The following is a 22644-nucleotide window of genomic DNA, read 5'->3' on the forward strand; positions in this document are numbered from 1 at the left end:
TCAAGAGAAGCCCCAAGAGCGGAAAGGTAGGAGGGATTGCTGTGCAAAACCTTGTGGCCCCAGGAAGGCCGAGCCATATGGGGGGAAATTTGGTCATTTTGCCACCCCCTTTTGATTCCAAATGGCAGCCTTACTGTAACTTTGTTATTTGAGTCGAAATCTTTTCTATTAGCAGTCGAAATCTACTTTAACTTTGTTATTTGAGTCCTTGTTTGTTTAGTTATGAGATATGACAGAGTCCCAAGATGGAGATTCATGTTGAAATCTTTTCTTCAAATTGGATTCCTCCTTAAGTTAGGAGTTTCTTTTAATTCTGCAATTCCTACTTATTTAGGAGTCTTTACAACAGAATTCTTCCTTTAATTTGTTTCTTAGTTGAGTCCCAGTAGGAAATTTTTCATTGTTGAGCCTTATAAATAGAGCCATTCACCTGTAAACAAGGCATTAATGATTAATATAACTTGTGATTTAAGGATACTGAGGAGTGAATCGTGGGTTTGACCTAGGAGGGAAGACCTGCAGCTGTGTGTGTGCTTAAAATTTTCTCAGATTTCAAGTCTTCAAGCCCCATCCTCCCCTAGGTAAGTAAGTTGATACCCTACCCCTGCCCCTACCCTTCTTCTTCCCTCCATCCCATCGCAGCCCCTATTCCCCATTCCAACAACAACAACAACAACAATAAGCCTTTTCCCAACCCTACAGGATTCTGCCCTCCAATCAGTTCTGTTCAAGGCCGCAGATACAAGGCCAAGCTATACAATCCTTTCTCACCACATCTCTAAGGTTCTTAGGTCTACCCCAGCTCTCTAGTTCCTTCAATATGGATTATTCACAGCCCCTATTCCCCATCCCCTCCCCGCCCCCCCTTCCACATTGCACTCCCCCCCCCCCCTTCCATCCCCTGCAGCAACCCTTCCTTCACCTCCCCACCCCTTTCCATTAAATCCCTCCCTTCCCCACCTGCTTCCCTTTTCTATTTCTTCTTCTTCTTCTTCTTTTCTCCTCGCAGCAGCATAAGAATTCCCAGATTTCTAAAACCCAGAATTTCCCAAACCCTACCCCTAGAACTCCCAAACCCTTTACTCAATACCTATCCCCCTTAGGAACTAAACTCCCTTTCTCCTTCCCTACCTTCGCTCCCCCATTTCAGCCCTTTCCCATCTCCCTAAACTCTAGTAATCCCAATTTCCTCTTCTCTTTAAACCCTAGAAACTCTAACCTTATTTTCAATCATACTTTACAACATGGAACAAAATTTGACCGAAATGGTCAAACTTTCAGTCGAAGACTCGAAATGCCTGCCTGCCTATTTTGAAATCAAAATGAAATATAAGGACAAGCACGAAAAGTGTCCTGTATTGTATCATATTAACCAATATATCGGTCGATACGACACGATATTTCGGCCTGATATTGTATCGAGCCGAAACGACACACTTGTAGCCTATAAAATGTCCATTTTCGACCCATTTATCGACCTATCGGTGATTTCAGGCATTTCGAGCCCTATCGCCAGCGACATTTCGACCCTTTTTTGAAAAAAGAAATTTATTTTTCTTGCTTTCATCCCTCTTTTCACTTAATATCTACAACTCCATTTCATTCAAACACTAGATTTGCTCCTCCATTTGTGCATTTTCTCAAATCTTGCAAGGTGAGTAACCTACTTCCTCATTTTTTTATTTTTGTTATGTTTGTGCCTTAAATCATCTTAGATTGCTTCCAAATTTAAGTATGTTTACTTTAGAGTGTTGATCTATTGTAGTGTCAAAATTAATTTTTTATTCTTCCTACTATTTTTTTATTTTTCTGTTATTAAAATGTATATGTATAGTAGATGTATGAGCTTCAAATTAATGTATGTGAGAGTTGAGACACCATATTGCTGTGATGGTGTTTTAATCAATTTTTTTCTTTTAATTATGTAATTTTATTTTATTTTATATATATTAAAATAATTAAAAATATTTAAATATTAAAAAAATAATTAATTTTTGTTTTAAATTTAAAAATAGGAGAGTATTAATGGAAGCATGTATGCAATTTTTGGAGCATGTTATGGAGCTTTTTAAGATACTTAGTGTGTATTTTATATATTTTTAAATTATTTATACATTAAAAAATACTTATCTATATATATATATATATATATATATATATATATATATATATATATAAGTAGGAGGTTATTATTAGAAGCATGTATGTCATTTTTGGAGCATGTTGTGGAGCTTTTCAAAATACTTAGTGTGTATTTCTTGTATCAGGCACTCTCTTTCAAAGATGTCAGACATAGCTTGGTAACACGGGAAGCCATTGACAGCTCATAGGAGGAAGAGCAAGTGTAATTACTAAAAGAAACAAATAGGAGGAGGTGGGGCCATTAGACTAAAGGTGCATCTAGCTGGCGGAAACAGGGATGTAGTAGGGTGCCAAAAGGTGCCCGTAGAGGTCAAGAAGGCAATAGCCTCATATATTAGTGGGGGAAAGCAAAAGAGGAAAGAGAAGAGAACACAAAGGGAGGAGTTTGAGGATGCATGCTTAGATGACCTTCCAAATCCCGAGGATTATGGTCTAGATGAGCCAGGAGAGTATGGATGTGACCCTGAACCAGAGGCCAAACAGATCAGGAGGGCGATGATGATGAGTAGGGAGCAACAAAGGGTTGATGACATGAGGCAAAAGAGGTCTCTGGGTTGTGGGTCCTCTAGAGAGCCAGTAAGTATGGGAGGCATAGGCAGCTCTCAAGTCCCTATGCGGAGGAGTCAGAGCGTGAGACAGGAGGTTCCTATCCCACGGGCCCCTACAAGGGGTCGAGCTTCGACAGCACATCCTACAAATCTGGATATTCTTTGCAATGATCCGGCTCTATTTGCGAGGCCTAAGCATAAGCAGAGAAAGTTGAAGCACTTATGGGGGAGTGTGAAGGAAAAAGTGGGGATGGCTTTCTCCAAATGGGCTTATTACCATAGTATTCCAGCACATATAACCCAAGGGCCCTACTACGGAGATATGATTGAGGAGATAGGCAAGGCTAGGAGTGGTGCAGAGGGACCCACTCCATATGAGATATATAATGTCTATTTGCCTAAGCATAAAGAGGAATTAAATGAGTATATTAAGGGATTAAAGCCCATGTGGGCTCATTATGGAGTGACTGTGATGGCTGATGGTTGGACTGGTCCCACTAAACAATCCATCATCAATTTCATGTTGAATTGTGATGGAGGACAGTGTTCCTCAAGTCAGTAAATGCATCCAGTGATAAGAAGGATACAAAATATATTTACAAATTATTAAAGCAAGTGGTGAAGGAGGATGGAGTGGAAAATGTGGTCCAAATTGTGACTGATAATGGCTCCAACTACAAGAAAGCTAGGTTGAAGATGTAGAAGAACTACAGGTATCTAAACATATAGTATTAATTTTTATTTTTAAATACATATATTTACATTACATGTACACTTTATGACTTTGTATTGATGCCTTGATGGATGGACAGATATAAGCTCTTTTGGACCCCATGTGCTGCTCACTGCATTGACTTAATGTTGAAGGACATCGGAAAGGTCAAGCTTGTGAAGAAGACCATGGAGCAAGCCCGACAAGTTAGCACCTTCATCTATAACCACACATATGCATTAACAATGATGAGGGACAAATGTCAAGGTGAGTTAGTGAGGCCAGGCATAACTAGATTTGCTACTAATTAGATAGCACTGCAGAGCTTTGAGAGTAGGAAGACTGGCCTTAGGAGCATGTTTGCATCAAAGCAATGGTTTAGCTGGGAGGGTTCTTCATCCGTGGGAGGAAGGAAAGCACAGTTGACCATACTCAATGAGACTTTCTGGTATAATATGAGGATAATGGTGAAGATGCTTGAGTCTGTGATACATGTGTTGAGGATGGTAGATCAGCAGAGAAAACCTACTCTACCACACATATTTGTTGCAGTAGAGAGGATGAAGCAGCAAGTTGCTCAAGTCCACCCACACAGCAACAAGAAAGTCCTCAAAATCATCCAACTTAGATGGCAGTCTATGTTGCAGCATCCACTGCATAAGGCTGGTGAGTTGTTAAGTCTAGTATTCAATTTAATTTTCATTATGTTATCACACTATTAAGCATTAAACCATTAATTATTCCCTTTTATGACATATTTTTTCTTACACAACATACTATTTAAATCCCAAGTACATTACAAGGACAATCTTGGGATGAGGCAAGATTTGATGAATGTTGTCCAAACTGTAGTGAAGAAGTTGAAACTAGATCCATCTAAACAAACAATCATCCTTATGGAGGTGAGATAGTGATTTGAATCATTCAATATTCACAATTCATAGTTTTATACTAAGTCAATAACCTAGTAACTAGTTATTGTTTTTTCTCTTTATATATTAGATAAAACATTTAGGGATGCCACTGGGAGCTTCGGTCGTTTCGTGAGTTCATTCATTTATTTATTATATATTTAATTATTATATTCTATCTTTAATTTAGTTATTTAAGTATTAAAATGACTTGGAGTCTATGCTTGTTGCAGCTGAGTGGTGGTTGCAATTTGGACGTGACTCACCCCACTTGAGTGTGATTGCAAGCAAAGTGCTCTTCCAGACATGTTCTACCACTGGTTGTGAGCGAAACTGGAGCACCTTTAGCCTCATTCACTTGAAGAGGCACAACCAATTGGGATTGAAGCGTCTAGAGGACCTTGTCTACATACACTATAATATGAGACTGAGGGAGGATCATATTAGACAAGGGATGGACAGAGAGAATAACAATATCGAGTTGGCCGACATATTTGAGATGGATGATGATGATAACCTAGTAGTTGACTGGATCAAGGACAGTGGAGAGCCATTGCTAGATGAGGAGGGAGGTCATCCCAGTAGACAGATTGCAGAGGAGATGGGGGCTGATGTGGAGTACTTCATGGCCCAGGAGGGAAGTGCACATGCAGCGCCCCCCCGGTCCCTTCGTGCCACACCCTAATGCATCCACCCAGAGTGAGGATTTGATTGTCTGGTCCAACACTGAGGATGATGTGACTCAGGCCTCCGACGATGACGACGATGGTGATGATGATGACGATAACGATGGTGATGATGATGGAAGGGGCAAGGAGGGTGTTAGACCTCGTGATCAGGATTCAGTTGATCTTAAGGACAGACCACCACCACCACTAGTACATGAGAGTTAAGGAGGGGAGAACGACCACTGAGATTCACAAGCGAGAGTCAGTTCAACCACACGACACAGGATTCAGATCATACTAGAGCTGCATCTCGAAGCCAAAATGTTTCCTCTACATATTCGAGGAAGGGGAAGGGGAGACAGCACGGCGATAGCACAGAGGACATGTCATCATATGGGTCCTACCGTCCGGCTGATGCCGAGAGCTTAGTGGGATCGATGAGATCGATGAGCATTGATGATTCTAGAGACTCCTCCACCTCCAAAGGATCCGGATGGCATAGGCCTGCAGAGTCCTCATATGATACTGTTGTGGAGAGTATTGGTTCTACTGGGTCGACTTATAGAGCTTATGGTTACGAACCATATGGTGTCCCTCCTAGCTATCAGACTCAAGGTCAGCCACTAGTGGAGCCTTATGGTTATGGAGCAATCTATGAGCTTATGGTGTCCCTACTCCCTCCCACTATCACCTATCGGAGTCGGCCACTGGGACCTTATTGTCAGTACGGACCTTATCCTTCTGCTGACAGCCAGGGTGCTCCTTCATTTGTTGAGCAGATCTTCAACTCTATTCCACAGCCACCAGGCCCACCACCAGCCTTTCTATATGCAGTTGAGCCAGTTCCTTGTTTGGAGATTCATAACTTCTCACCGTCAGGAAATCTTAAGCATGTGGATGAGGCCACGTCCGGGGGCCGCAATGGGCCCGCCCGAAAACTTAATGGGCCATGGTGGAGATCTCGCGGATCTCGGCGAGATCTCACGAGTATCTCGTTTTCCCAATGCGGACGAGATGGAGGTCGAGATCTGCGAGTTGGGATATCCCTCGAGATCTCGCCATATCTCGAAAACTATATGGGAGTATGGGACAAACATCAACTCGGGACTTGGTATTGTCATTTGTAATGGTTGTATAGTTTATTCTTGGAGATTAGAGGATGGAGACATTGAATTAGAGTATACTTGTAATTAGTAACATTCTCACTTCTTCTCATATGTAGTATATACTTGGAAAGTAGGATGTTACATTTTCAATGGTTTTTTTGGTAAACTAGTAGCTCTATAGTGTTTATTATGCTTGACATAGGTAATATGCAAGAATACAAATCAATTTGAGTCCATATGAGGCCCAAAATTGAGGTTCCAAGGTCTAAATTCCCATATCGACCGAAATTTTTTCCTTGCTTTACAAACCCTTCATCCCAACCCTACTCCATTTCAGGATCATCTCCCCTCCCCCACCCCCACCCCCAAAAAAAAAAAAAAAACTCTATCTTTGACCCCGACACTTGACTCTCGCATCCCTTTAGCAACCCTAATTTTTTATTCTCTAGAATTCTGGAATTAAGCCTGAATATTAAAATAACAGAATTCAAACCTAATGTTATAAAAAAAAAAAAAAACCTAACCTAAACCTACTGGCTGAACCCATACATCTTCCCCATCAACCCTAAAACACCCTAGACCTCTAGAAACCCTAGCCACAGGGTGTTAACCCTAATTTACTGCTGAATTCAACCTAAGTGATTCTGAATACTGGCCCTCAATTTGAGCATTACATCACCCCTTCTACATTAACTGCTATTGGTGGTGCTACTAGGGCAGCCTCTTGGACTTGCAGATGTAGATCTTTGGATCTACATCAGGTGAACCCAGCACACAAGGCTCCCAGCATTGTGAGTTCTGGGCAGGACCATAATGTACACAACCTTAACCCCATTCACGAGAGGCTGTTTACTGAGTAGGTCGCTGTGGAGCAAAGTTAATGTTGTGCAAAGGTCCGTGACCATTAGTAATGTGAAGTTACAGGACCCCCCCCCTGCCAAATGACCGAAAAAAGGCATGGGGCTGCTGCCCTACCCTTGCAGCCCTACAAGAAGGCCAAACTGCATAAGAGCAATTTGGTCATTTTGCCAACCCTAAGCAAGTCCTATGGTTACTATTAGATGCAGAATAATTTAGGACTCCAGTCCTCTTACTTTTGTTTTTGAGTCCATCTATGTTAAGTTATAAAACAGTCCTAGTCTAATTAGGAAAGGTTTAGTTGGAATCCTATCTTAAATTGGATTCTTTATCAAGTTAAAAGTTCATCAATTCTGCAAATTTTATTTAATAAGGAGTACTTTAAAACAAAATTTCTTAGGGCATCATTTGTTTGATAGATAAAAACGGGTGGGAAAAATAAACACGTGGGACCCACTTTAGTGGAGTGGGGGAATAGGAAAGGAAATATAATGATTTTTTGAAAAAGTAACAAATATGGGTCCCACTTTTATTATATCCCTAACTTTCCCACAAAGTCCCATAATTATGTGGGACATTTAAAAAGGGATGGGGTGGGCTACCACGTCAGCAAACAAACTTCCTTAATTTAAGCAAACTTCTCTGCCCACTTTCCCACCCCATTGAACTAAACAAACGATGCTATGGGACTTCAAGGAAAAGTTTACTTTTTCCCACCCCACATCAAATTCTATAAACAAACGATGCATAGTTGATTTGTTTTCCAATTTGAGTCCTAGTAGGAATCCTTCAACGTAAGGTTATAAATAAAACCAAGACACATGTAATCAAATCAGTTTTGATGATTAATAAAATTGATTAAAGAAGAATTAAGTGGAATTTGGAGGGTTTCCAAGGGAGGAAAACTACAGCAGCTTTGGCTTTACGGCATTCTTTCAGCAAATTCAGCATACTTTGTCTCCCTACCATAGCAAGTGTTCAACCCTAACAGCCCCCCTAGCCCTATCCCGTCGCAACTCTAATTTCCCTTTCCTTCTCTCTTTTGTTGCACTATCTCTCCCTCCCCCAAACCCTAAAACTCTAGCTCTCACAATGCCCTTACCCAAATCCCACCCCCTCTTGGATTCAAGACCTCTTCCCCATCACTAACCTTCGACCCTCACCCTAACCCTAACCACCCTACCCAAAACCCTAAGGAAAACTGAAACCCATCTTCCTCCCCAAAACCATAGTTCCTATATCTCTCAAACACTGTCATCGAAATCCCTCCACTCTTAGAATCATCTCCCCTACATCCTCCCAAGCACTTGACTTCAAGTAACAGCCCTAACCACATCCCTGAACCCTATAAAATTGAAACTCTAAGTTGCTCTAAACCCCAAGACTCTGAAATTTAAAATCTGAAACTGAAAATTACAGAATTCGGATTTAGGTTTCAACAATCCTTGACCTCTAAACCCTAGACGAGTCTAGTAACTGACCTAAAATCATAAAACAGCAGTAAACCCCTAAATCGCAGGGTTGTGAGAGCCCTAAATGCCTTCTGATTTCCTTTATTAGATTCTGGTTATTGGCCCTACCCTTTGAGGTTACATCAACCAGGGTCATAAATATTGAGGCCCATTTGTGCATCATGAAGATGACTGATTGGTTCAATGCAACAAGCATTCAAATATACTTTTGCAATCATGTACTTTATACTACTTTGACCACCATTTCAGTTTACCTCATTGTTTCCCTATAGACTTGATCCTTTCATGCTAAAAAAACAAAAGAAAATGTGATATACCTACTGCAAGTAATCAGGGACTAGGATTCCGATTTTATGTATTCTGGGGTGAAATGCCCAAGCCTACGTGCCCAGGGGATTTAAGACAATTATGAGAAACAGCAGCAAGGTTCCTTTCCAGTTTTCGTCATAAAACAAACAAAACATGAATCAAGGCATCAAATGAAACGAAACCCCATCTAATTATAAATGTAAGTATAAGTCAAAGCCTACCAAAAGGAGTGCCCTTAAGGCAGAAGCAAAGGCATGATTGACGAGGCCATTTTTGAACTGTGACTTTGACTCAACAAATTGGTTGATTAACATAAAGTTCTCACACAAGGGGAATATCCGCTTTGCCACTTCCTGCAATAAGTAGTCATTATCAGTTCCATCAAAGGCTTTAAGGACCACCCCATAATGATAAGAATTCAGATTGGTCAACCTGTACTGGTATCAGATTGAACAAAACTAATATATTATACTAATTACAGAAGCCGATCCAGTGGCTGCATGCCTGCATCAGCCTTCTACTCATTAAGCTGACTGATACTTTGTGTGGTTGACCGATCCAAAGCAATCTGGATTGGACTAGCCTTGGTATTTTGGAGGTCCAATATCTCAAAATCCATGATAGAACTACTCTGATACTCGATTGGGTCTCGTCAATTGGGATAAAATTAATCATATCTTACTTCTGTGCAGCCTTACAGAACACAAGAGTGTTGTTGTCCCCTGCATATCCCAGAAGCTCAAGCACTTAGGTCTATATGGGACACCATCATGTGGTATTGCCAAATGTGGCACCAAGGTGTACACGGGAAGGAAAACACAAAAACACCTATCAGTGATCAACCACCCGATCTTCTGGTTCTAATATCATGTTACAACTGCTTATGTTAAAAGCTCAGGCTGTTGGGTATAGACCACAATAATCAAGCAAAAGCTGTATACAATTAATCTAACATTACAGCTCAGTGAACAAGAAAAAACAGTACAAATACATTGTTTCCTGAGTTACAAGTATTAATTTGAGTTTCATGATTCAGATCCAGCACCAAATCTCGTTCTTTTTCCTAAGAATAGGCCTAGGGATAAGTCATATTGGTACTGGGCCTTCATTGAATGGGTTTCCTTTGTAATCAGCCAACTTATTGGACCTACAACATTGATACATGGGCTTACGTGCAAAAATTCCCTCAGTCTCTTTTTCTAGTCCTTAGTAGAGTTGATATGTATTACTTAGCCCTTATTAAAGTTGATGCATGTTATTCAATTAGTCCTTGTTGAGGCTAACGCATATTATTTAATTAATCCTTAATAGAGTTGATGGGGAGTCAAGATAAGGATTGATAATAAACTCAGCTTTCATTAGTCTGATTAGTTAGAGTTCAAGTCTAATTAAGACTTCTATTTTAAGAGGCTTCTAATTTCAGTTCAAGTTAGTTAGAAATCCGAGCCCATTGAGGACTTCTATGTTCATTAAATTTCTTTTATTCTAATGTTAGAAATAACTCCAAATGGTGCATCATATTATCCAACTCATGATTAATAATAGTCAAACTATTCAACTTCGTTTCTATGCCTACTTTCCTATTCCATTGAGAATACTGTTCCAGCTTTGGTAAGGAATCTCCAAGTGCATAAATTTGGGTCAATTGTAAAGACAAGCTGGGCTTCGATTATGACATTTATTTGCAGCCTGCTTTCAAGCCATCCAGCTCCTCCACCGCATCACTCAAGGCTCCCCCATCCAATGGCAGCCAGCATACCCCATCCCCCTATCCTCTTACCTTCTTTTTTTTTTTAAGCATTGTCATACTTCCTAAAACCTAGTTGCCGCATATCTTCCAATTTAGCTATCCAAACTGAACAAAACTTGAAATATCATTATTCCTATATATATCATATTCCCCAATACCAAATTACAGCCCATTTTGACCAGCCAAACCTAAGAGACATCAAGCCCTATTGAAAGTTTGGTTAAGTTCTAGTAAAAGGAGAGATAGTTCCTCTCAGAAAGATTTCAGAGAAAATCTGCTAATTTAGGTTCTTGGAAGTAGGCTTGGCTAGTCAAAATGGGTTGAAACTCAAATGGAAAGTAGGTGTTAATATATAAGAATATGATCCTCCAAGTTTGGTGGGTTTGGATGGCTAAATTGGAAGATATGGGGTGCCTAAGTTTTAGCGTTTTTGGAAGTTTGTTAATGCAAGAAAAATAGAATAAAAAGGTAAGAGTACAGGGGGATGGGGTATGATAGCTATCACTCACATAGGTGAATGTGCCTTGAGTGATGCAATGGAGCTAGAATAGCATAAACACAGGCTGCAACCCACAGCCGTTATGGAACCCCTGCTTATCTTCACCCAAATCTATTCACTTGGAGATTCCTTACCAAAGCTAGAAAACTATTCAGAATGAAACAGCAAAGCAAACGCAAAAAGAAAGCTGAATAGCTTGGATATTATTAATCATGAACTAGTCAATATGATCCACGATAAGGGGCTATTTATAACCTTACAAGAAGAGAAATCCTAATAAATATAGAAGTCCTATGTGGACTCGATTAGCTATAATAAAGACTAATTAAATAATATGTATCAATTCTAATATGGACTAGAAAAAGAGACTAAGACTAATTAAATAATATGTATCAATTCTATTAAGGACTAGAAAAACAGACTAAGTGAAAGAATTTGTAGTCAAACTCATGTACCCATGCTATATGTTCATTAAGTTTGCCAATTACGAAGAAACCCATCCAATGAAGGCCAATTACCTTTATGACCTAACCCAGGTCTATATCTAGGAAAAACGACCAGATTTGGTCCTGGATCTGCACCATTTCATATATCTGGTATAAGGCACGTCAAGTTTGCAAGAATTGTCCGATAACTCTGCACACTCTAACTTAGAAGGTCTGTGCTTCTAACTTAACAATAAGGGCAATATCAAGCTTGAAAGTATTTGGGGTTAATCCAAAAAATTCTATTGAAATAGCATTCACCCAACTGATAACAAAATAGTGGTATAACACTCACCTGAAGCGCCAAGTCCATAGACACATCAACCTGGAAGCTTACTCGATCATCCTTGCCACGGATTCTCTTTATTGAAATGTATCGTCCCTCAATTCCCACCAAGGCAGAGAGGAGATCATCAATAAGTAAGAGTTCCTGGTTACAGAAGATCATAAAGAACAGCAACTTAAATATTGTGACACTCCATAGAGTTCGCAGACAAGTTATCAGCTTAAAAGAGAGGAAACAATTACTGAGTTACTCCGATCAGACTAACAAAGAGAAACAACAAAATGATACACCATCATTTATATCTAGGATAAAAATCTTATCTTGACATACAAGATGAAGTAAACTTCATATTCATCCCTAAAAAGAAAAAGAAGTAAACTTCCTAGTGTTGCATAAAGAGGGATCCAAGTGGGGCTCAGGGTTGTTTTCCCTAATCTGCACCACTGAAAACTAAATTTCCATTTCTCAACGAAAATTGTAATCCAAGTTATAGAAGTACCAAAGAACCACCTCCTCCACCTTAAACAGAAAGTAGAAAATATGCAAGCTGTGTAGGTTGTATTCAACTATAAGCACAAACAAAAAAGACAGTAGACTTAATTCAGCTTTCTACTCAAGAGTTCTACTACCATTCCCTTGCCTATTAGCTGGGTCCAACTGCATTTTTATATTCCTTGTTGTATAAGCAAGTAGGTGCAATTAATGGAATCTTTCAGGGGAAAATGTGGCCTCTTGCTGTCTATTTGAGTCTGCACGAGGTACATTATAGGAGAATTTCCAATGACCTAGGACACACTACTTTCAAATTTTGTACATCTGTTGGATCATACTTGATTCATTCAGCTACCAGACCATATGAGCTTTAGAGATAAAATGACCATCTTTTACCAAATGCATGCCATACACATTTACCTTTTTTTTATCATTTTTCACCCACACATTGTAGATAATCTAGAGCTGCTATTTACCCTTGAGGGAAGCTCATCTCTTTTCTCTTCTCATATATCCTTCGTTTGGTATCTGGTGCAACTATAGCTTTCTTGCCAGTCCATCAAAAATAAGTTTCAACTCAAAACTTATCGCAAACAATACCCCGATTAAATTATGGAAGTGTTTGAACAAGATTTTTATTTCCATGGTAAACCATATCCCCACCAAAGGTCAATGATAACTAACTTATACCACCATTGCAGTTCCAAGGATTTTTATTTCCTTTTTCCAGAGTCACACATATTTTAATGCTTAAGACTATTAACAGGAAAAGCTTAACATCAACCACAACTAGCACATCACTGACGGAAAACAACTAGCACATATTTTCATAGAAATTCCCAGGATTGTTATTTCATTTTCCCACGGTCACACAATTTAATGCTTAAGACTATAACCACCAAAAGCTTAACATCAACCACAACAAGCACATATTTGCACAGAAATACATCTTGATCAAAATGCTATAACCAAAATAGGTATAATCCAAAAAGATGTCAGATCAAAACTTAAAACCGCAGGCACAGAAAAGAGATCGGCAAAATTAAGCACTTAATATTATTGCAAGCCAAGACCCACACCTGAACTGAGGCAGGATAGCACCCAATGGCCTTTTCCGTACTCGGACTGCTTAAATAAATCAAGTTTTCCCCAGTAAAAGAAGGGGAAAAGAAAAAACAAAAGAACAAATGCTCTTATTAGAACCAAAATGGAGTTAAGATTTAAACTACAATAAGAATAACTAGTAAAAAGCAGTGAAGTCGCTACCTAAAAGTATCAGTGGAAAACCCTCTGGATCCAGTTTGTTGAGTCGCAACTTTGGCTTCCTGAAAGATAATCAAACTAATTAGAACTCTCTTACGGTTTTTCTGTTGATGAATTGGGAAAGGAAAACGATAATCCAGTTAGATGAAATCTAGAAAATACTGTTCACCCAAATATTATCGAAAAAAGAAGAAGAAGAGATCATACCTGATGGAAACGACCGGTCAGAAATGGTCGTTCCGAATTCCAACGAGGGGTTGCAGGGCAAGAAACTGTTTCCATGTAAACCTTGACTCTGAGAAAATGCTAGAAACAAGGAAATGCAGGTGGGGGAGAGCATACAAAGGAGAAAAAGTCGAAGCAAGAAGACGCTTAAAAAATTTAATGGCGGGATTTTGTTATGTAGACGTATACATATGCGTTTCTAGTAATAAAACGTTTTCACAATTTAAACTCATCACCAATCCCGTACCCGTTTCCGTCCCCTGCCGCGCACCCTATAAAAGTGCCAAAAAAGTAAGAAAAGCAAAAAGAGTGAAAAGGATAATTATGTAAAGAGTTTTTTTTTCTCTTTTCAGGGTACCCACCTTAAGTGGGGGCTAAATTCTCGATTGCCCCTTTATATGCAATTAATATTACGACACTCTCCCATGTCATAAAGCAAAATATCAAGTTACCCCTCTTGAACGTCAAGTGAGGGTTGGAAAAGAAGATATTACATTATTACTCCTTTGCGTGTGTAAAGACTTAAATGCCCCTCTGTAAAATTGTCCTCTAAACCCAACCCTAGGTGGGTGAAGGGGCCCATATTCTTCTCTTTACCTTGCCGGCAATCACCACCGCCCCTCCCCTGCCAACAACCAGCAATCTCTCTCTCTCTCTCTCTCTCTCAATTTTCCTCCCGCTTCCTTCGGTTATCAGTCCATCAGTCCCCTCCTAATTCTCTAAAAACCCCAATATTTAGATAACAAACTTCTCCTCTGGTTTCTTTGCTAGAACTTGATTGGATCCAGAGGGCCTAGACAGATATAGGTGTGTCTCTAAATCACAGCTTAGTGTCCTTTTCACTCGGGCGCCTTTGCCTTTTCCGACATCGTTCATTGTTCCAATGGCACCATCAATCGTTGTTTGATCAACTTGTTAGAACCGAAAGTCCCTGCCAATGGCATTCCCTTTAAAGACGTCAAATCGTTCGACATTACCGTCAACACCACTCGAAACCTCTTGTTGGCATTTATTAACATGCCCAAGGGCAAAAGTAGAAACTCACTTTTGGGCGGTTACAAAATATAGGTTTATATTTTGGTAACCACTGCATCACTTGGAACACAATTGCATTACAACATTCATGAGTTTTAGAAAATGGTTCTCGCTTTCTCTCTCTCTCCAAAAACTCAGAAAGAAGGAAGCTTTGAGAGTATCTTCTTCTCCTAGGTCTTGATCTCAACTTTCTTCCATCCACAATGGCATTTGGGTTGTGAAGTTTCTTCCCATTCCTTGAGATTGTGGAAGATTTTTCAGTGACAATTTCGTGGAGGAACGAGGACGTAGATTCGAGTTTACTTCTGTTGCACATCTTTTTAATTTGGGAAAAGTGAATCTAAGTAAAAATCTTTCTCTCATTAATTTATAGAATAGAAAGATTAACCTACATTGGCATCAAAGCCAGGTTCTCACGGTTCTTTGTTCCTCCCAATTGATGTTTTCTTGAATGGATCCAATGGGAGAATCAAGGGTTTGATAGAAACCCACAATGGGAGGATCGAGGGTTTGATAGAAACCCTAAATTTTTTTTAGGATCCTTGTGATTTCCCTTCCATAAAAACATGCATGAATTGATAATCCATGAGAATAATTTTTGTTTAATGTTTCTTGGAATTTTCATGCGTTTTTGGGAGAAAACGGATTTTTTCCGTTATGATGAAACTTGATTCGTACAAGGTTAGTAGTTACATACGCCATTTGGTCCACAAAGGACCAGACGAACATCTGTCTGGTCACAGAAGACTAGACGGATTTTCCATCTAGTAAGATGACAGTCCGTCTAGGCAGACGGACTCCCAGACGGATTGTCAGACAGCGATCTTTCTCAGAATCTGTTTGAGAGTCCGTCTAGTTCAGAATGTGTTTCTGACTTTCTAGACACCAGTGACCTGACAATCTAAGTGATGTTTGGACATTAAGAGCCTAATGGGGCTAAGTGGGAGCTATTGAGGTAGAAACGTTATGTGTGAACCACCTCATAGCATAAATATGATTTAGGGTTTTACTTTTATAATTAGTAAAACAATTTTGGTTTGGTTATTTAATTATGCTTCTAGAATAGAATGAAACTAGTATATAAATTCTATGTGGATTTGCATGAGGATTTGATTGGATGTTTGTTAGCATTTCTTTTGGTTCAAATGCTTATCACATAGGTTGACCATGCTAGTGTGAATTGTTGCTACTTATGTTTTATGCTAGAATAGTAGAACTCATCCTTGCCTATATATATATATTGTCTCTAATTTAAATGGTTATTACCAAGAGTATTGTTGGTGACCACACCAAAGGAGATAGTTGAATGAGAGGAATTATGACATCTGGCACCAAAATGTGCAATATCTCCTGGAAGAGCAAGACATGCTGAAAACCATAAACCAGACAGTGTCCCCACCTGAATAAGGTACCACTGCACAGCATCATAGGGACCTTGAGATTTACGATGCCTGGAAGAAGAAGGACAGGGTAGCTAGGATTACTATCATGAGCTCTATGAGGGATGACCTGATGTTTCGATTTGAGAAGCATAGGACTGCAAAGTCTTTGTGGGAGGCAGTGAAATTCCAATATGGAGGGACTTCCACCACTAGAGGCCGCCGGCTCATACTCACTTTTGAAGGTTACAAGATGCGCTAGGGTCACACCATGAGATTGCTCATAACCATCATGCCCAATATGATAAGTGAGTTGAGCGCATATGGGCACCAAAAGACCGATGAAGAACAAGTCTCTACAATCATCAGGTCATTGCTAAAGACTTGGGAGCACATGAATATTTTATTGACTCATGTTGACGATGTCAAGACTTTTTATCAAGCTGCCGAGCACCTTGAGCTGGGGAGGATTGGATGTTGGTTGATGCCCCTCCCATTGACGTATTTGCTACTGAAGCATGCACCAGTAAGGGTGCAGGCTTTAAGCGCAAGAGGGAAAAAGCTCAACCTCAGTGTTCCAGGCAAAGTAACAAGGTTGGGAACAGAAACAAGAGTGGCTCCAAGTGTTCAAGGGGGACCAGTGCTGGCAAAAGAAATCGTCTTTGATTTGCTTCAATTATCGAAAGCCTAGTCAGTTTGCTCTTGATTGCACTGAGCAAGAGGTATGTACTTTGTGTTATATCTCATCTTGTTATGTAACAAGTTTTTCTATGCTTGTTGAATTAAGTCCTTTGTGGATTGTTGATTCAAGTGCGACAGAAAAGATAACAAGGGAACACTCGAGCTTCGTGGAATACAATTGTATTTCAAGAGGAAGCAGAAGAATAATGATGGGGAATAGCTCAAGTGTGGAGGTTCATGGCATTGGCACATGCAAATTAGTTTTGCAAGGTGGTCGGACGTTGTTACTCCTTGATATGTTGTATGCTCCAAACATTTGGTAGAATCCTGTTTCTATTAATTTTCTTATGGGACATGGTTTTAGAGTTGTATTTGAGAACAATTCTATGGTTTTGTATCTAGGTGATACAATTATGGGTGTGGTTTTCTACATAATAATTTTATTGTATTAGATACAATTGATTATTTATCTAATTTTAGTAGTGTTTTTGTGTGCCAAAATACTATGTATTGATTATGTTGTGTGGCATGCTAAACTAGGGCATATTGGCTTAGATAGGATGAACAGGTTGGCAAGAGAAGGTCTCTTAGGCCAAGGTTCACTATTTGATTTGCCAACCTGTGAATCATGTCAAGCAGGAAAAGCAACTAGAAAACCATTCAAAAAAGGTTTTGGGAGACTCTTTCTCTAGAACTTATCCATTTAGACGTTTGTGGACCCATGAATGTGCATCATAGAAAAGGACAAGCTTATTTCATCATATTTATAAATGACCATACACGGTATGGTCATATTTATCTAATTTCTCATAAGTCATAGGCTCTATAATGTTTTAAGAAGTTCATGAGCTTAGTTGAAAATCAGTTAGATAAAAGAATTAAAACTCTTAGAATAGATAGAGGTCGAGAATATCTCTCTGATATGTACAAAGGGTTGTGTGATGAAAAGGGAATATCTAGGCAACTCACTATTCCAGGGACTCCACAACAAAATGGGGTTGCTGAGAGGAGGAATAGAACCTTGCTAGATATGGTAAGATCCACGATGGCGCAGGCAAACCTACCCATCTTTTATTGGGGAGATGCTTTGCTGACTGCAGCCTATATCCTCAACAGAGTTCCAATCAAATTGGTTCCTTCCACATCATATGAGTTGTAGACTGGAAGGAAGCTAGATTTGAGTCACATGCGTGCATGGGGTTGTGCAACATATATTCACTCTACCTGTAACAACCCCCGTATTTCTAACCCGAGATCCGTATTGCAGGTCCGAGAACCCGAAGGTCTAATCGGGTAAATTTGTGGAGTGTCTGGATAAAAGTCCATGATCCATACCCTGAACCCATCGATCTGGATCCTCTGTCTGAAGAGCCTGCCTTGCTTGGTGGTTGGACTTTTGGAAGTCAAGTGATGTCTAGAGATGTCCGGAATGAAGGTAAGATCTCCCCCATCTCTTCTTTAGGGCTAGGTTGTACTTGGATATCAACCCCCTAGCAAAAGCACCCTTGTTTGGCAAAATACATGGGGGCCGTTGCTAGTGGCGGTCGATCAAACCAAGCGATCGCCTGGAGCGACCGCCTGGTCTGTTTTCGGGGTTTTGCCCTATTTTGCCCCCTGAATTCTATAAAAGGTAACCCTCGTCCAATTTACGAATATTTTATTCGTGGTTACCGTTTTTGGAGGTTAGACGGCTGCGGAGAAGTGCCAAAAGCGGATTTGAAGTGCTGGTAGTGATCTGGAGATCAATCCTTCCCTGTTTCTGGTATTCTGAAGTGAGGTAATGGATTCACCCTTCATCCTTTATCTCCTTTGTCTTTCAATTTCGTGTTAACCCATCCCCTCATCAAGGTGATTACCCTCTCGTAACTCTCTTTCTAATCTTCTTGATGTGATTCATCTGAAAACGAAACCCTGCTTTCGTGAAAAGGATAGATCCAGTCAAAGGGAGAGTTCTGGGTAATCCAATGATGGTAATTGTTAGGCTTCCTTTCACCCTTTGGCTTTGGGAGTGTTAGATTCGAGATTTAGGCCATGATCACTCGAAATCCAGATTGAAAACGGGTGATCAAAAGCTTGAGTTTCGAATTGAAACTCTCTGTTTTTGGGGCTGTCACTAGTGGCGGTCGCTCAACCTAAGCGACCGGCTGGTAAAAAGTGACCAAATGACTTTTGGTTTTGATCCACTTTGATTCAATTGACTTATACATTATTGTAACCCTGTATTTAGGTGTTCTCTGTTTGAAGAGAAAGTCTTATAATAGTTTACGGATTCCGTTTTACAGACGATTTACTTATATGCAGGTAAGGACATTCAATTCTATCTTTATGAATAGACTTAAACATGCTAGTCCAATGTCTGTTAGAATTAGTCTTTCATTATATAAGCTGTTATAATCATGTTTTACATACTAATCTTGTTGTATTGCTGCTGTTCATCTTGTTTACATATATACTTTGTTGATTATGGATGTGATATACTGATGATGCTTAGTATGAGGTTCTGATGGATGAGGTATTCCTTTGGGATATCTTAGCTTGGGATATCAGAAGGCTGTGGAATGGGACACATGCCTGCTGATGTCTCCAGCACTGTCATGACTATTGGATGACATTCTTAGGTAGAGTCTAGAATTGCATGGCTAGGTACCCCACATGCTACTACCCTTTCAGTAGGGGGATTGAAACCGGATGACCCGTGATGACAGTGATGTGACGTTGGTCCACTGTTAGTCATGTAAATGGTAGGGTTGCATATGTTAGGGTTGGGCTCATGGACGTCCAAGGAATGAACCGAGTGTCATGAGGAGTCATGAGAGCATTCCGCCCCAACAATATGTGGATGACCATAGGGTTATGGAATGAAGTCCAACAGCGGTAACCAGTCCGTGAGGATTCTCATTCCTAGGTTGCGAAGGATACTGAACCGAGTTGGTTGGTGCCATAGGGGATGTATCTGGACTTCATGTAGACATGTTACCAGTATGACCTTGCATTAGATTAGAAACCCTGACATGCGCCAGTACTCATTGCCAATGGTCGTGGTGAGAGAGTGTTGACTTAACCCCAGCCATGGTTTGAGAGCTAGGTGTGGACCTTCCATTTTACCCAGGATCCCTACAGAGGTAACCAGTCCTTGCCGGATCAGAGTGACTAGACTTACCCAGAGGAGGGCTGGTGTATATCTTAAAGCATGTCAGTTGTTAGAGACTTGCATAGTTAGAATCATAGTATCATTCATACTTTGCACTCATTCATATCATTTATGCATTTCTGCTTTGTAGGATAATTGATGGGAATTATCATTGTTCTTACTAAGTTCTCTAGAACTCACTCCTTTATTTGTATATGTTTTATTAGTCTGCACAGATGGAGGAAATGTGTCGGAAGATGGACTGGTATCCTATGAAGGAACCTTCCCGTATGAAGAGGATGTGGCACCGGCAATGGGAAATGGAGATAGCCTGTGCGGGAGCTCCTACGAGTGTATAGAGTGCGCTTATCACACCTATTGATGGACAGAGACGAAAAGTGGTTAGACAGTTCGCTCAGCGAATGAAGAAGAACTGGAGAATGCCCTTTCTAGAAATTCATGAAAAACATTATTTAGCCTTAGAAAAGGAAACTGGAAAGAAAATAATATAACTCTTTTTGATTGCTTCCGCTAAACTCGTATTCATTTTGATTTATTATTCTTTCATTTATTATTTTTATTGGAGTATTTGGACTCCTGTAATCCTTTAATTTATTTATTGAACTGTTATTGCTCTTGATTGTCTTTACTTGTATTTATTATTGTTGATAGACTAAAACCGTGGATCCTGTGACGGATCACTCCCACGGGTTGTCGGGCGGGTAACCGAGACCGGCAGGTGGGGTGTGACACTACCTCTCACCAATATGGGAAGCTTGGACCTAGAGGAAGAAAGTGTATCTTTGTGAGATATTTTGAACACTCAAAGGGCCATGTCTTTATTGGGCTAGATGAGAGTGAGAGGAGAATGGAACTCGAGTCTAGGGATGCAACATTCTTGGAAAATGATTTTCCAGCTCTTGAAAGAGTTAACAAAGAATCATACAGAATTATTTGAAATACAAGATAGTGATCTTGTCACTCCAAGGATTCAGATTTTGGATAATGAACCTGGGGTTCATCCAGAAAATCCTAGTGGGAGTGGGAGTGCAGATGTGATAGCTCCTCAGAGGATGAGCAATCTAACATGCACTTGCGCCGTAGTGAGCGCGGGCTAGTTCCTCGTCGACTTTTTGACATAGAGGATGAAGCCTACATGGTAGCTCCTGAAGAGACTGACTATGAGGTGATTGAGATGACTCCAGTTGATGAGCATGAATCAAAGAGCCCGCATGAAGCTCTTGCGGGAACGAGCTCAAAGGAATGGTTGAAAGCGATAAAGGAAGAGTTGGAGTTGATGAAAGTTAACCATGTCTGGGACTTGGTTGACTTACTGCCGAGCTGAAAGGCAATTGGGAACAAGTGGGTTCTCAAGATCAAGAGAAAGGCGGATGGATCTATTGAGAGATTCAAGGCTCGTATAGTGGCTAAGGGCTACATTCAAAGAGAGGGCGTTGATTATGAGGAAACTTTTCCCCTGTGGACAAGTTTGCCTCCATCCGCCTCATATTAGCCATCGTTGCTCAGATGACTTGGAGCTTTACCAAATGGATGTAAAGACTGTTTTTCTCAATAAAGAACTTCAGGAAGAAATCTGTATGGATCAACCTCAAGGCTTTGAAGCTAAGGGACTAGAGCGCAAAGTGTGCAAGCTCAAGAAGTCCATATATGGCTTAAAACAAGCGTATAGATAGTGGAATGTGCACTTCCACCAATCTATGATGGAAAAATGGTTTTTCCAAGCTTGAGGAAGACCACTGTGTTTACACCAAGAGATCCGATGGTAATTATGTCATTTTGACACCATATGTCAATGACATACTCATGGCTAGCAATAGCAAGGAGCTATTGGAAACCATTAAGAAATGGTTGTCATCCATATTTGATATGAAGGACATGGATGAAACAAACTATGTGCTTGGTGTCAAGATTATCAGAAATAGGCAAAAGAGATTACTGGGTTTATCTCAAGAGACCTATATTGACAGTATCTTGAAGAGATACCAGATGCACAACTGCAAACCAATAGATACTCTTGTGGAGAAGGGTTAACAAAGGATTCGACATGCTTAAATTCCTCGATGAGACAAAAACAAAAAAATTTGGTTTCCCGATGAATGCAGATCTCTCTTGCTGCTTACTCGCTAGGGATTTGGCTTTGGGTAACCTTTCTCACCATATGGCAGTCAGATTTGGGAAAGCTGATTTCAAGAGACTCAGAGTGATCGGTCAGATCTTGATACAAACGTTCTTCGGTAGAGAAAAATAGACGGAGTCAAAAATTAGGGTTGTAAATGTGTCATTCATTGAAATGGAAAGAACAAATTGGATGTGGAAGGCATTCTTGCCAGAAGGAGAGAACATAGATCACAAAACCACGAATGTTTTGGGGCCAAGAACAGAGGATATTAAGGGATTGACGTACCTGAAGACAATGGTGGTGGTGGGAGGATTTGATTCATTGTAGGATAGGTAGAGACAATTCTACCAGTGGCTCAAGAGATTTGGGAAGGAAGCCAAATTGCTGGAGTATCCAAAAGCTATTCATGCTTTTTACGTGTTTCCCGAACTGTTCAAATCTTCCTTGTTTCTCGAAGAAGCCATGAATTTTGTTCATAAGGTCCGTGATAAGTTCAACTACTGAGCACGCATGTACACTATGCTTGATTGGAGAACCCATTTATTTATGTATG

At 40.1% G+C, this 22644-nt stretch overlaps 1 protein-coding gene and 1 pseudogene across 1 annotated transcript in view; one reads left to right on the plus strand and one right to left on the minus strand.

Moving 5' to 3' along the window:
• LOC149023722 (Spc97 / Spc98 family of spindle pole body (SBP) component) overlaps window positions 1-13962 on the minus strand; it is a 40503-nt gene extending 26541 nt beyond the window's left edge. The window contains exons 1-5 of the mRNA XM_089144224.1: window positions 13709-13962; window positions 13505-13563; window positions 13318-13363; window positions 11756-11890; window positions 8948-9079 (exon numbers count right to left, since the gene is read on the minus strand). Of these exons, the coding sequence (XP_089000350.1) occupies window positions 8948-9079; window positions 11756-11890; window positions 13318-13363; window positions 13505-13563; window positions 13709-13783 (447 nt within the window). The 5' untranslated portion in view covers window positions 13784-13962. The remainder of the gene's footprint in view (window positions 1-8947; window positions 9080-11755; window positions 11891-13317; window positions 13364-13504; window positions 13564-13708) is intronic.
• Window positions 13963-21107: 7145 nt separating this feature from the next.
• On the plus strand, window positions 21108-22595 carry LOC149023723 (putative carboxylesterase 18 pseudogene; annotated as a pseudogene).
• The last annotated feature ends 49 nt before the right edge of the window (window positions 22596-22644 follow it).

This window comes from Hakea prostrata, chromosome 2 (genome assembly GCF_041222555.1).
Source record: "Hakea prostrata isolate BN-2017 chromosome 2, UWA_Hpros_2, whole genome shotgun sequence".
Lineage (NCBI taxonomy): Eukaryota > Viridiplantae > Streptophyta > Magnoliopsida > Proteales > Proteaceae > Hakea > Hakea prostrata.